Source organism: Thamnophis sirtalis, unplaced genomic scaffold (assembly GCF_051295495.1).
Source record: "Thamnophis sirtalis isolate CommonGarterSnake01/CBP01778 unplaced genomic scaffold, rThaSir2_p1.2 scaffold_4, whole genome shotgun sequence".
Lineage (NCBI taxonomy): Eukaryota > Metazoa > Chordata > Lepidosauria > Squamata > Natricidae > Thamnophis > Thamnophis sirtalis.
In genome coordinates this window covers 33,019,789-33,036,436 of record NW_028261384.1, presented here as the reverse complement: position 1 = coordinate 33,036,436, position 16,648 = coordinate 33,019,789, and the positions used below count along the sequence as shown (strand labels likewise).

The 16,648-nt window shown below is 35.5% G+C and overlaps 1 protein-coding gene across 1 annotated transcript in view; it reads left to right on the top strand.

Annotated features, from left to right (window-relative positions):
- Positions 1-16,648, top strand: part of COL28A1 (collagen type XXVIII alpha 1 chain) — an 89,392-nt gene that overhangs the window by 18,150 nt on the left and 54,594 nt on the right. Inside the window, exons 9-10 of the mRNA XM_014054509.2 lie at positions 1,280-1,324; positions 5,959-6,012. Of these exons, the coding sequence (XP_013909984.2) occupies positions 1,280-1,324; positions 5,959-6,012 (99 nt within the window). The remainder of the gene's footprint in view (positions 1-1,279; positions 1,325-5,958; positions 6,013-16,648) is intronic.

Below are 16,648 nucleotides of genomic sequence, written 5' to 3'. Positions count from 1 at the left end.
AAAAGTGGCAGAAGAAACTTGTGAGCCATGGTGGCACAGTGATTAGAATGCAGTACTACAGGAGTTCAATTCTGAGTGGCTCAAGGTTGACTCAGCCTTCCATCCTTCTGAAGTCAGTAAAATGAGGACCCATATTGTTGGGACTATATGCTGACTCTGTAAACTGCTTAGAGAGAACTGTAAAGCACTGTGAAATCGGTATATAAGCTTTAAGTGCTATTGCTATTGATATCTTTAATGTTGGCTTCCTCATTGACTTTGCTTGTTGAAAGCCAGCAGAGAAGTCCATAAATGGCAATCATGTGACTTCAGGCCATTGCACCTTTTTTTTTTTTTTTGTTTTGAGCTGGTTGTGGGCCCAAACTGTGATGCTGTAAACATGAGAGGCTACTACAGGTACAGCTTTGTAAACCAGTCATAGGTTCCCCTTCATTAAGTCATAATTTTCAACAGTTGCTAAGAATGTCTGATAATAATCTAAGGATTATCTGTAATCCTTAGTTTACCCTCTTGTGACTGACAGTTAGAATTGCTATTTAGGCTTTTCAAAAAAATCTGGGAATATGAATGTCATAAAGATGTAGGAAATCTACTGAAAACAATATTACTTTCTCAGAAACCTAAAGGACATGGATATTACGTTGCTGAGTACAGGGGATCCAGGGGTGGTAGGTCAAAAAATTTAGGTTAGAAGCTATGGTCCATATGATTGATGGCCTTGTTTTTTTACTGATGTTGCCTGTAAGATGCATGTAAAACAGAACAGGGCACCATTTGCATGATTGTACCTGCCATCATGACTTTTTGACTGCAAATGCCACTCATTTAGTAGGCTAGGTAGCACCTGGAGGTGATGCCAAAAGGAGAACCATTTTCAGTATCTAGAGATGTTCACCTACAACATTAGGAGGTTCAGTTAAAAATAGAAGGATGAAACAAATTTATCTGCTTTTCTTCCTTGCAAGCCTTTGTTTGAGCATGGTATTCATGCTAATTAACTAATTTATACTTTTGAGTATAGAATGCTTCTTTTGCTAAATATCAGAATAGTAAGTGATGAAATATATCAGAAACACTGTAGAAATACCCAATATTCATATAACATGATTTCATAGATGATAGCTGAAAACTGATAATATTAAAAAGATCAACACTGAGAAAGATTGTAAAATTATCCTCTAATGAAGATATAATGCTCTGTTGCAGAATGATTTAAAAAGCATTGTTTAAACCAGAACTCACTATTAACACATCCATTTTTATTATTTTATTTGAACAGGGGCTAGATGGCCCTTCTGGCCCCAAAGGACCCAGAGGCCCTCAGGTAAGTTTCTTAAATTCTACAAACCATTTCATTAACGTTTGTATTAAAAATAATATTTTGTCCTAATTCTGAATATTGAATATGCACCTGTTTTCTTTTAAGTAAGCAGTGGTTCAGGGGTAATTTTGGCCTGAGCAAAATATGTTAGAAGGAATATTTATCCTTTTAAAAAAATTAACTATGGTTCACAGGGGTTCACAACCCCTACTGATTCACAACCAGCACTGATTCGTGGGATTTTAAGAATCAGGCTGCACAAACAGTGGGTGAGCAAGCAAATCTTCTTCTGCCTTGTGTGGGATCTAGGCTGCATCCAGAACCATCTCCCTCCTACCCTCCTGATCCATGGAAAAATTGTCTTTCACAAAACCAATCCTTGGTCTCAGAAAGATTGGGGACCACTATCATATAAGATCTGGGAATTTAAAGATTTTTGTTAATAATTTCATGATAGATCATTGATAGTTTCATGAAGCTGTCACTGATATTTTTATATTGTAAATTGAATTCTTCTGATATCAATTTTTCCTCATAAAAACTGGCTTGATTCCAACACTTGCTCAATATATAAAAAAGGAGACAGATGAGATCCTGCTAAGTATTGTCCATGTGCTCTCTGTAATTAGCAAACAAAATGCTAGCACAAATTGCAGTACTGGAGGTATTCTAAGAACATTATAGCTCCAGTACAACATCATTTAAGGATAGATATTTACAATAAAATCAGTCCTAACATTTGTTTTTCGGTTTATTTATTCAATTTGTATGGCTGCTTATCTCAAACAAGTGGCTTTAGGTGGCAAATAATCATAAAAGTAATTAAAAATCTAGTAACAATCACAATACTAAAACTTAAATAGTCATAGCAACCAAGAACAATATTACAGTTCATAACCATAGCCAGTAAATGGATCCCTTTACACACATAGGATTCCAAATCCAGAACTTCAAGACCTTACAAAAGGCCAACAGGATGTTCTAGAGGCAAGTGCTATGGCAGAAAAGGCATGCCAACTAATATCCTTGGCTGACAACTGTTGAACTGTAACATGCCATTTTGCCACCCTGGATTAAAGAAGTAGATTTAATCCAGGGTGGCCATTTTGCCACCCTGGATTAAACTGGGAGATGATGCTTCACTAGATAACTTCGTCCCAATCTATGGAGGGCTTTAAAGATGACAATCAGCAACTTGAATTGCACTCAGAATCACACTGGCAACCAATGCAGGTCACAAAGTGTTACATGTGCCAGGTGACCAATACATTTACTCCACCAGCTGAAACTTCTAAATGTTCTTCAAGGACAACCCCATGCATTGGGGATGGGAGAACATGTGAGCATGAGTGACAAGGAGCAGACCTTCCTGATCCAGGAATGGGCACAACTAGTGCACCACCCAAAGGTGTGCAAAGGTTATCATGGTTACCACCCATTCTTCGAGCATTTCAGATTAAATTACGTATCACATATTACAGCATTACATATTATATTAACTATGGCATCATTTAGCAGAGAAATATTATAAACTTGCAAGTGATGCTCTTAAGTTACTGTAATAGAAAACACTGGTTTTTCAGGTCAGTTTAAATATTAAAATGCAGCAAACATTCTAGAGAGTGAATGCGAAGCAATCCTTTTTTATAATCCTTTTTAAAATTAAACATTAAAATATCAATTCCCCCAAAAAAGAAAAAAAACCCAAACCCCAAATGAAACAAAACTACAAAAAAGTGCATAAAAAGAAAACAAAACAAAACAGACATATATATCAATTGTCTCCCCCCCACCTATTGAATACTGCTAAATATATTTCAGAAATAACAACTTCTCCTCCCTTGTAAAGCAGGCACACAATTTATAAATTTGTACAATACTGTTTACCCAAACTCACTTAGCCTGATGTCGATCCACTATATGGGAACATTCAGGTAAAAATGTGAAAGACATTTAGAAATTATTTGAACCGTCAATAACTTGCCTTTATGCCCTGGAGCTGTATCTAATCTTAAAATTGTTTAAAAAATGAAACTTTTAAAAAATTGTGTTTGGCTTGAGTTTCATGGAGGTATCTGGCTAATGTTCCCAGATACTTGAATGCTGGGTGCATTCCAGTGTCATAGCATAAGACTTTTTTTGTTCTAGAAACTCAATAACTGAGAGCACTGTAATGCTGCCTTCTTAAATATGCACAGATTTTTGTCCCTGTTTTTATTTTTAATAGCTATCAATCTCTGACTTGTCATTTATTCATATTCAGTATTCTGCTCTACAATCCTTAGCTTGAAGTAATACTGTGAGAACATTTTTGTCTTCTCAGTGGAATTGCTAGCTTCTCTCCCTGCCAATTCTTTAGCCTTTAGTACAAAAAATATCTAGCATTTCTCTATATTTATTCTTTTCTGTTTAAGATAGATTCCCATGGGTAGAGAATTGTTTTGCTACTGAACATTTAATTGATTTGTATTTTATTTTTCGGATGTTTTGGACTTCAAAACTCTCCAGGTCAACCAACTGTACCAGTTGGAACAACATTGGAGAAACGTATGACTCTAAGGCATTATTTTTCTAGATTGTCATCCTAGCATTCTTGACCATGACCTCTAATCTCATGTTTTTGTGATTTGAAATAACAAACAGGATGTCTTTTTTGTGGGATTTGAATATAAAAGCCTGATATTTTCAAATAAAATTCCCAATCATATTTTATATTATTACCTGGAAATTGTGCAACTGTAATTTTGAAATTTTGTTGCTGAATATTGGTGACATGACCAAATAATGGTGTAAACAATGGATCCTGTTTTTTGGTCTTGTTCACTGTTTAAAACCACCACTCTAATAATTCCAGAGAAACAATGAAATAACTCATTGGTTGTGTTATAGGGTGGGTGTTGTATGTTTCTAGGTGTGAGTAATAACTTTTGATCTACTGCTGCTGATATTGTTTTAAAGCATCTGACACTGTTAGGGCAACACATTTTTAAGAGTTTGTTCATAAAGAATAATTATATGTAGGCCTCCATATGTTGCTTCTCACTGCAATGCAGCAGGTTAGTAATTGCTTTAATCTAATAATCTAAATAATTAAATTATTTTTTCCGTCATTATTGTTGGGGGAAAAGTCCCTTATGACCATTTCCTAGAGGCCTGTATATTAGTTTTGTTTCCCAACTCTGGCATTTATTTTATAGTCATTTGGTTTTCGTCTGTATTTCTCAAATTTGGCAGTTTTAAGAGATGGATTTCATACATCCTGCTGGACAATTCTGGGAGTTAATATTCACACACCATAAAATTGCCATGTTTGAAAAACACTGCCTCATACATTTATTGTCTCCTCAGTTAAACAAGAAATTAAATGTATTTTTGTAGCCAGATCTTTAAATGTTAATAATTTTAGTATTTTAAATTTTTTAAATGACTTTACATTTTTATATTTTGTTTCTTAATATTACACAACTTTTGGGCACAACTTTTAATATTTGTGCCCTACATATAAAAGTTTGAGCATTCTCAATGAAAAAACAGTTTATAAGGCAACTAGGTTTAGGTTTAGGTTTAGGTAGTTTATTTATATGCCGCCCTTTTCCCTGGGGGGGACTCAGGGCGGCTCACAGTTCAGAAGGAAGGGAGGACAAACAGATTAAACACATAAGACAGTACATCGCTAAAAGCACAACATTCATACAATTCGGGTGGGGTTGAGGTCTTTAGCCCCAGGCCTGTCAGGACAGCCAGGTTTTAAGGGCTATGCGGAAGGTCTGGAGGGTGGTGAGGGTACGAATCTCCATGGGGAGTTCGTTCCATAGGGTCGGAGCTGCCACCGAGAAGGCTCTCCTCCGCGTGGTTGCCAGTCGACATTGACCGGCTGATGGAACTACTCAATATACAGTTAAAAAAAGAGAAAGATGGCCTCACGTTGGGAAAAATAAATATATTTTTAAACCATTTTCTATACATGTCTGCAACAGTAACTTCTTTTTCTTCACTCTTTCATAAACTGGATATTTAAGTTTAATTAAAGTCCACCAGAATGTGATTGTAAGATGTAATTTAATGAGCAACTAAATATGAAATGAAAAACAAATGCCGAGAATGCATCATTATTTCATAGAAATACCTCCTGTGCAATACTTGGCTTTTAATACGATCTTTATCCCAAATGTTTTCTTTATATCATATGACTTTATATGATTTTAACCACCTCGAAAATAATAGAATTTAAGCAGTTATTTTGAAAGGCTTAAGATGAGGTTATACAGTATGTCATGCTTATACTATATATGTTTTTGATTAATCCTTGTATGCTTTCCGGAATCATATGTAAAGGGACAGTTAATATAAATCAAATAAATAAATAAAATTCAGACAGCAGAAATAGAACAATAGGATAAAATCTATTTTATAATAACATGATTTCAATCATTCTGCACTTTTTTGTACTTCAAGACTCATGTTTGTTTGCTTGCAAGATGCCTTTGCTGCTATTACTGAAACAATGTACTTAATTCCATCTAGGGTATCTTAAGAAAAATACAGCTTCTGATGAGTAGAGCATGATTCACAAATGTAATAATAAATATATCTCCATTGATAGAAAATTTAATACCCTCACTTTTTTTTCACTAAAGGGTATTGGTGGCCCACCAGGTGATTCTGGCTCAAAAGGCATTCAAGGAAACAAGGTAAGGGATATATGATACCTTGTTTTACAAATACATGTTAGTCAAGCAGTCAGGTTCATAATTTTATTTTCTTTTTCAAAATGTTCTGTGACCAATGGATTGGTCTGATTTTATACACTTTTTTTCCTTTCTCCCTCCCTGATAAGCATTAAGTTGCTCCATATACCAAATGTAAAATGTAAAGAAAGAGAAAAAACAAATGCACATAAATAATATCCAGGGTTTCCAGATACACCAAGATCCCAGAGCGGGGAACAAAGCCAAATCATAAGAGATTTCCAGACTATTTGAAGGATGTACATATTTCTATGAAGATGCTGTTCCAGGGGGCAAATGCTATGATAGAAAGGCATACTTTCTTGATTCCATGAGGGGACAGAGCCAAGAGCACACCCACTCTGCCTAATTATATGGGAGAGGCAAAAATAATAGGGACCAATTCTTGTACTCGTGCAATACTTTTCTCAATATCTCAGATTAAAATGTAAACGAGATGTAAAAGAGTTAGGCATGTTACCTGTAGAGGGGAAAACACTTCTTGAGAAATCTTTTCATAGTTCAAATGTTATGGATAATTGTTATATCAAATTAATTTGGGAAAACAAAATTATGGCTGTTGCTCTTTTTCTTTTTGCCAATCTATTCTTTCTAGTACACATTTATATAAATATTATCTGTGATACTTTACAAATCTATTCAAGTACTGAATAACAAGATGTTTATAAATGTGATGCTACTACTCCTGTTTTGCATTTGATTGTTAAAACATTGTGTTCATAATGAATGCAGCTTCTATTGCAGCATATGTGGGTGTTCTTGATGTGAAATATCTTGGCTTTATTTCTGAGGCAACCAGAACATTTGAGGACACAGAAACTTATTTAAAAATGTAGAATACATTTATGACTGTAAAGATTTTGGAATCTTGGTTTCTCTTCTGTGTTTTCCTTGCATTGACTATTTTCATCCTTGGTTGGTCATCTTTTTTATAGATGACCTCTATTATTTTAGAAAACAAATAAACAAGCAAATGTTTATGAGGATAAACGCCATGCATTAATGAATTTAGAGCTTTTAAATATAATTCGTTGGATTCAGCTGGAGGCACTTGCAACTGTGTAGAACAAGGCCTTTTTCCTCATGACAAGCCTTAGTCGTCTTCCCCCTCTAAATTGGTATATAGATGCCCACACACATTGGGACAGTTGTCATGAAGAGATACACATTTTAGCTTTTTTCCTAAGAATACATTGGGGAAACTGCTTCAAGAAATTGAGATCAAAGAATATTTAACATTTTTATTTTTGCTCAGCATTACAAGACAAGATAGAAAGACCTTGTACATGGATTAGAGAATAAACAAAAGTATATGATATCATCAAGTGAATAAAATAATTGAAATGGAAATGGGATGGTCACATAGCAAGAAGAATTGATGGCGTATGAACCAAAGCAGTCATAGACTAGATTCCACTTGATAAAAAGCATCCACCAAGGAGACCTAAAGCAAGATGGACCAATGACATCAACAAGTATTGCGGGCCCAATTGGTAAAAGGAAGCTAAGGACCATATTGGTTGGAAAGATAAGAAAGAGGCCTTTATCCTGCAGTGGATAGACAATGGCTAAAATAATGATGATTTTTGCTTAACATTTTATTTTTGAAGGTAGAAAATGCATCATTAGAGAAGTAAATGCATAAATAAATACATATTAAGCTATGATTTGTTTTAACCTTAGTTTGAAAAATATATCATAAGATATTCAGAAAACATATGTCATAATTGGTTTCATTGATTCACATAAATTCATGAAACAACAGTGGAAATTGCCAAGTGATGAAGAAAAAGGATAATAGGATAAAATATTTCACAAAATTCGTAAGCCTTATGAATTATGTATTTGTATTATATCTGTGAAAGCACTGGAAATAGAAATATACAAAAAGAGGAAAAAGAAGGAAAGTTTTCCAAAGACTTCCAAACATATAAAGAGGTTTCAACCTGAAATGATGTTAAAAGATGCTAACAGGCAGGTATTAACTGAAGACCAAAGAAAGATGGAAAGAATACACTGAAATATTTACACTAAGACAGCAGCATCCAAAATAATTCTAGCATGACAAAAGGAAGTTAGATAAGCACTCTAAAAGTTACTATATTGGAAACTACAGGAACTGGTAGAATAACTACAAAAATATGCCAAGTAACAGAAGAATCAGTACAGTTATAACTCTACCATTCTTGCAAATTTGGAGAATGACACTGGCCCATAAATGGAAAGTGCTTAGTTTATCAATAACAAAGAAAGAAGATTTGATAGAACAAGTATTGCTTGACTCGCTTAAAACTCACAGCCTGTGCACAGCACACACTCTTCCAACCCTCTGCATCTTCCCTCTTCCTGGATTCACTCAAACGTTTTTAAAACTCACGGCCTGTGCACATACAAGATGTTTTTAAAACTCACAGCCTGTGCACACACACACAAAATTGGATTATGAAGAAGCAGGATAGAAAGACTATTCATGCATTTACCTTCTAATATTCAAAAAGACTCCCAAGAATCTAATGAATAGCCAAGAAAACTAACAAATAGAATATCTGAAGCCACTTATCTCCTGTAGCACAATATTATTAAAATATGGAGAAATTGTCATTTTTGAACAGAATAATTTTATCCTGAAACATTTGATTTAGAAAAGTGGTAATGTTAAGGCACATTACTTGAATAGTAGAGAAACTTTATAAAAGTCTTAACAGCTGTCATGGTGGAGTGGCTAGAATGCAGTATTGCAGGCAAACTCTGCCCACTTCCAGGAGTTCGATACTGATCAGCTAAAGATTGAGTCAGCCTTCCATTCTTCCAAGGTTGGTAAATTGAGGACCCAGATTATTAGAGAAAATATGCTGAGTCTATAAACCACTTAGAGCTATAAAGCACTGTGAAATGAAATGTAAGTAAGTGCTATTACTATTAATTACCCTGTTCAGTAGGTAGCAAATGAACCTTCTAGCATGGCGAATAAATTTGGTTCTAATGGACAAATCAAACGATGCCTAATTGATCCTCATTCTTAGTAAAGATTTTGCAAGACTTTATATTTAAAGAACTACATTGATTACTTTCTAGATTTGCAAATATATGAAGCAACAAAAGACATCTGTCTTAACTAGTTGCATTTTGGTATTCTTTAAATTTCTGATAAATTAATTCCTTGCTCCTGAAGAAATTATAAAGTAAAGTGAATCATTGTTTACAGTTAATAAATACCCATTCAACTAGAAAAGGTCAGCTCCGTTTTCATGTGAGTACTATGGCTGACAGATATTTAGCAGTCCCTCCAAATTTTGTTATCTTTATAGAAAGAACGTTCAACTATTCTTTTTAACTTTCCAGACACTTATGAATGAATTCTAAGTCTAGTAGTTATTTATATGATGAGTACTCTGTCCAAGTATATAAATAATAAGTCTGTTCTCAAGATAATGCCAGTGAGTGGAACAAGTCAGTTGCTATGGAAGAGCTTTCTCCAAGAAGATAATTAATTATTGGAGATTTGCAGAAGAAGATCTAGATGGTTTTTCAACTGAAGAACAAATATGGCACACATTGCCTGTGCTCAGATCTTCTGTTTATACATCCTAGTACTAGATAAAATAGTCATTTTATTATATATGTAGATTGTTAAAAAGCTAATCAGTCACAAGATAAATTGATAGCTTCTGATATTCTCCCTGAGTTACAGTCAGGAAAATTGATAGTTTATGGAGCAAAACATGCCCAATTCAGATGTATTTTTCTGTACTAACTTGCCTAATGTGCATGCCTCAGCATTATTAATATAGTTGCAGTATATGCTTTCTTTCTCCAACTTTGATATTTGCATTGTTGTTGAAACTTTTTTATGTTATTGATTGCTGTTGATTTTTAATGACAATTTTAATATATTTTTAAAAGACATGTACAATTTCAAGATGCCTTTGCATTAAATACTTTGTGTTATTTTTTTAAAATATAGTTTCTTGAAAATATAATTGCTTTGCAGGAAAAAAAAATCAAATTCTTCGTTAACCGAGAAATTTCAAGTATACATCCATTCAAATGACTTACTTTTAATATTCTATGAATTGATCTTTAAAACGAATCTATACATAGATTGTGCCTAAATAAATGTTTGCTTATCCTTACTTTATAATCCCACTGCTTAGAAATTGTGATTCTATTATTTAGATTAATCAAATGCCAATTTCAAATTTTAAAAAGGCTATGTTGTTAAAGTATTATTCTCTCTCTCTCTCTCTTTATCTAAGCATTTCTATGTTACTAAAATGTTGGTAACAGATGGCTACTGAATCTTGCACAGCAGTAATTAGAGTAAGGAGATACTAGTCAGTGTTTGAGGGTATGGGGATCAAGACCTGCAAATAAACATTTTTACGTAGTCAATGTTTTGAACTCAAAACTACAGTTTGAATTAGAAGTATATTTCAAGTTTCAACAGGTGTTTAGACAGTACTAGAAGTATTGGAACAGAATTTTGACTATCCCCCACAACAATGTTGTATTTGATGTTCACAATATTTCTGCAATGGTTGGAACTGTCCCAGAATCCATCCAGTAAGGTAGAATAAGTTGACATGAACTTAAAACTCAAATACATGCCTACTTAAATAAATCAGCAGGGTGTCATGATGAGTCATTTTATGAGATTTCTTAATTTTGATAACAATTTATGAATCCTATCATTATGGTTTGTAAACTTTTGATTTCATTTGATTTGATTGTTTAAGATTGATTGGTTATGTGCTATCATTTTCAATTCCCATTAAGCACATGGAGAAGACCTGAAAGAACAGGTAGGGGACACATCAACATAGTGTTTCTCTTATCTGTACTTTCAGGTCTTCGAATGGTAGACCTTATTGCCACTATAACTTAATCCATCCACCTTGTGGTACTCTTGTTTTCTTTCTTTCCATCTTCCCAAGCCTCATAACCTTTTTCAGAAAAATATATGATTTATAACTTAGCACTATAAATGATAAATAATTTTGTCTGGTAACCCTATCATTGCTGAAAGAAACCTTGTCCAGCCACAGAGAAATTGAATGATATAACTCAATATATATGTATTTTCATCTGTATATTAACTGAACATATGAAACTGATTATAAAAATATATCTAGTCAACAACATTAGAAGTTTTAAAACTGAACTTACTTACCATATTTAAAATAATACTATAGTTGATATTTTTGTTGCCTTTAAAATTATAGGCTTCTTTGTAGGAATCCTATCAGCATAGAAAACTTCGCCAAGATAATTAGAAGAAAGTAGACACATATTAGCATTGTTATTCTTGGCTTTTCTTCATTTCATGCTGATGGGAAAATGTTTTTTGTTGATAATTAACATCAAAGCATTAAGTTATCCCTCATCAAGAAGCATGGGAAACAGATTTATAATAAATTTATATTATTTTAATAAAATACCAGTATACAGATCAAAACTGATGGAAAATATTGACATATATTTTATTTTGAAAGGAAGTATTTAAAGGATGCAATGCTATGCTATACTGAAATTTAATTGATTCCACTACATGGTTTCTGCAAAAGTTCTTCTGTGTGTTGGTAGAATGTTAGGATACCTGTCATGAAAAATAACGAGGTTTGCATTTGCTCTCAGTATATACCATTGCAATGAGATCTGAGAAATGCAAATCTAATTATTAATCCTTAGATTGCAACACTAACTATATATTTTTCAATATAGTTGAAAAAGAACTGAATTGGTGTAGTGGTTAGATCAGATTAGAAACCAGGAGATTGTGAATTCTATTTCTGCCTTAGTCATAAAGCCAGCTGCGTGATCTCGAACCAATCTTTCTCAGCCTTAGAAGGCAGAGAGTAGCAAACCACTTCCAGGAATTAACAATAATTTGAAGATGTGTGTGCATGTGCATGTGTGCGTAAACATATATTTCCACTTACTTTCAAATAAACATATGGAAACAATTTCTCTCTTTTGACTCATTCACTTTAAGGAGATATTAAAGGGGTACTTAAATTGTTCTTATTGAAGAAATATGTTGTGTCCTATGTGGATTTTGCTATATTTTTGAGAACTTATTTTAGATAAATGGGAATTTTTATGAAATTGGCACGTCCTCTTTATAAATTTACCATATTATGTCACTTGAAAGATGGACAATTTGTTTCCAAAAGTTATCATGCATTCATGGTTGCTGATTTGCTTGCTGGTACAATTTCTGTTGTTTTTGCTTCTACTTCTTAAAGTAAAAGCTTTAATAAAGACTCTTTGTCCTAATTAATTGCTCCATGGAAAATAAACATATAACTGGAAATTGATGCTTAAAAACAATCCTTCAGAAAGGAAACATTTCCTGGAATGGGAAGATGTTAAAATATCAGACCACCTGTTAGTATTCAGTGAGGTACAGGAACAATTTATGAACAAGAACTAGAATCTGGAGCAGTGAGAAACCTTTGGGATATTAAGAACAGAGCTTTAATTAATTGATTTCCCTAAAATAGATACTATATTATCAATACAACACTAATAAAAGTATAAGGAAATATACTGAAAGGGATATGGCAAAATAAAACTAATAGATTGTTCAGAGAAAATTCTATCACCAAACTGGATTCACAAATCACCCTAATTGGGGGGAAAAACCCAACCCCTCACTTAATGTATGAGAACCATAGATATTTATAATTGCAAAAGATAATTGTAGTTTAACATGCATTACATTGTTTTTTTCACACCGGGTTTTGCATACTACGTATGCATTCTTTCATAATATATGCATTCTTTCATAATATAATATCCTGTCACATGAAATCATATGTATGTATATGTATATGTATATGTATACGTATACGTATATATATACATGTATGTATTCGGGTCTTTTCCTGTGTAAGATTGAGAGTATCTTGGCGATGTTTCAACAAGGTCCCATTCACCATCTTCAGGGTGATACCTTTGGCTTTGTGCTTGTGCGAGCAAAGTGTGATCGGAGCTGCTGTCTTTCTATAAATATTGGTGGGGAGGTGTGGAGTGTTGGCTTTGTTGCTGTAAGTGGATTGGTTGGCTATGTTGTTACTTCTTGATTAGTTGATGCAGTTGATCAGGGACATGCAGTCAGGGGAGGTGGGGCCTCACCATTGTCATGAGGAAAAGAAAAGAATTTTAAAATGATTAAAAAGGCCAAGGTAGTTGCTGCCAGACTCCAGAGTCACAGTGACTCTGAATCTGCTTAATGCTAACTGTAGGGGGAGGCGAGAGAACTATGGGCCTCCTTTGCATAAGGAATTTTTCACCTTTTAACCCTTAATCAGAGTTAAGCAAGGGTTAAAAGGCAAAAAATTCCTTATGCAAAGGAGGCACGTGATTCTCCTACCTCCTGATCTGATCTGCTTTGCCTAAGTAAGTTGCTTTTTTATTTAATTTTTTACATTTTCATCATGGTGGGCAGACAAAATGAGAGTTGAAACAGCTGGAAAAGGTATGTGGATCAGATGGAGGGAGGGAAGGGATTCAAAATGATTGTAATTTAATTTGTATTTTTTATTGTGAGGAATTTGTCTGTTTGTGTGTGTGTGTGTGCGTGTGTTTCTTTCGGGGGGTAAGGTGGCGGAGCGCAGCAGCTGCAGGGATGTTCTCACCACTGTGTCCAACAGGGCAGGCGTCTCATGTTTATGTCCACCATAAACGTGAGACGCCTGGCCTGTTGGACACAGCGCTGGTGGGGGGAGGAATGGGCTGGGTGGGCTGGCTGGCTGGCTGGGGATGGGGGATTCATGGCCGCTTAGGCCCTCACGGCAGGGCTTTAAAGTGGAGGTAGGGCCACAGCGGCAGGACTTTAAAGTCCCGGCGCCGCATCTGTCATAGAGCGGGACTGGATCCTGCTCTATGGTGGACGATGCCGGGACTTTAAAGCACTGCCGCCACATCCCAGGTGGCAGGGCTTTAAAGTGGCGGCAGGGCCCTGGCGGCAGACTTTAAAGCCCTGCCGCCGGGACCCTGCCGCCAGTTTAAAGTCCTGCCGCCATGTCCCAGGACTTTAAAGTGGCAGCAGGACCCCGGTGTCAGGGCTTTAAAGTCCCAGCGCCATCCGCCATAGAGCGGCACTGGGTCCCGCTCTATGGCAGACAGCGTCGGGACTTTAAAGTCCTGCCGCCAGGACCCTGCTGCCACTTTAAAGCCCTGCCACTGGGGTCCTCCCGCAACACAGTGGCAGGGCTTTAAAGTGATGGCAGGGCCCTGGCGGCAGGACTTTAAAGTCCCATTGCCGTCCGCCATAGAGCGGGACCCAGTCCTGCTCTATGGTGGACACGGCGCCGGGGCTTCGGCGGGGCTTTTGCGCTTGCCTCATTGGTCACTATAGTTGATATATGCAGATTAGTTGTCTGTTTCATAACATCCTGTGTGGCTGAGGTACTAACTGTGTGCCCATTAGTCTTTTGTGTTGTAACGACCTGGGTAATGGGCTGTGTGATGACATCCTGAGCTCTAGTGCAGTGATATCCTGAGTCCTATGCTGCAGCATCCTGGGAGGTTGGCTGTGTTGTAACCTCCTGAGCCTTTGTGTTGTAACCTCCTGAGTTCAGTGATGTAATGTTCTGAGCAGATGTCTGTGATGTAACATCCCGGGCTTTGGTTTGGTTCCAAGTTTGTGGTCTGGCCATATGTTCATGGCGTGTGTCAGTTTGCTTTATGTGGGGTTGGAGGGGGTGGCAGCAGTTGGTGATGCCGCCGTGCTTTGTCTTCTGGATGATGGTTGCATTTTGTCTATGGGATGGGTTTGGGTTTGAGTCTGGTGAGGGTGATTGGTGGTGGTGTCCTCTGTTGTTCTGGGTCCGGTGTCAGTTTTCATGGCTGGGCTTCATTTGTTGACTAGGGCTAGTTTCCAGATGTCTGGTAGGCGGAAGGTATCATCACGTTTATTCATGTGGTGGGGATGTTTCTCTATTTCGATGGCTTCCATAAGTATTCTCTTGTTAAAATGTTTAGTTTTGGAGATTAATTTGGTTCCTTCAAAATCAAAAACAATATATATACAAGACCTTTGTATGACATGTAGACCCAAAGTTATCAACAGTACTGTTCTTGGGCTGCAAAAGTTAAGCTCCAACCCTTACAAAGATTGTTACTAAATATAGTACAACTTCAAAATTTCTGCACATTTTCAAAACTATCAGATAATGCCTCTATCTGTTGTTTATAGTGGGGAGAGGATTAGAAATCAATAGGTCTATTATGTGGAGAAATGAAATATGTAATGAGGAATACAGATAAAATCTTGATCTAGAATACAAATCGGCTTTTACATCCTTTCCACTCTGGTTTATTGCATTAAATGAAGAAGAAACAGACTATTTTATAGCTATATATTTATAATTGGAAGAAAAATTTGACTGGCAAAAGAAAAGTAGTTTGCAAAGAGATGCAAAGACATAGAAGAGACAAATGTATTCATGATAATTTCAACTTACACAACAAAGTGAAAGAAGCAGCGGGTATCTATAAAAAGAAAACCAACAATTTAGTTGAAAAGGAGAGGAAAAGCACCTTGGATAGGATGAAAAACTAAAAAGATGGAAGGAATATATTGAAGAACTTTTTGAGGACACTAGGGATGATATTGATATGGGAACTATAACAATTGGACCAAACATCACTATGAACATGCAATAAAATTAGCAAAAACAAGAAAAGCCACAGCACCTGATGATATCCTAGTAGAAATTTTAAAATTCTAGAAGACAATGGGAAGAAATTTTTAATGTGGCTGTTCAATAGAATACATGAAACAGGAAAGATACAAAATGATTGGCTAAAGTCAACCTTTGTGACAATCTCCCCAAAATAAATGCAAAGAAGTGTACCGAATATAGAACCATAAGTTTAATGAGTCATGCCCTGAAAATATTCCTGAGAATAATTGACACAAAAATATACAACAAAATTAAGGAGTGTCTAAGTAACACAATTTGGTTTCAGAAACAATCTTGGTACATGTGATGCCCTATTCAGCATTCAAGTTCTTGTACAGCACTGTAGAGATATCAATCACAGTATTTACCATGTGCGTTATTGATTTTGAAAAAGCATTTCATAAAATAAGACACAGCAAAATATTACAAATCCTGAAACAAGTGGGATTAGATGACTAAGACATCGGAATAATAAAGAATTTATATTGGTATCAGGTAGTAAATGTGAGACTAGGCCAAAAATACTCAGATGCAGAAATGTGAAGAGGGATCAGGCAGGGCTATATTTTGTCTCTGCTGTTGTTTAATATTTACTTTGAGTCAATTTTCAACGAAACACTGGAAAAAAATTGCTACTGGCCTCAAAGTAAATGGTGTTCAGATCAACAATTTAAGATATGCTGATAATACAGTTCTGCTTGCCAGTAAGAATGAAGACCTTCAGCTCCTCATCAACAGCTTCTCAGAAATATCTGAAAAATATGGCTTGAAGCTTAACACCTCAGAAACCAAGATCATGGCTGTCATCAAACAACCTATTAACTTACCCTGATAAATTTGGAAAGAATACCATTAGAAAAAGTTGAAAGGATCACGTATCTCGGTTT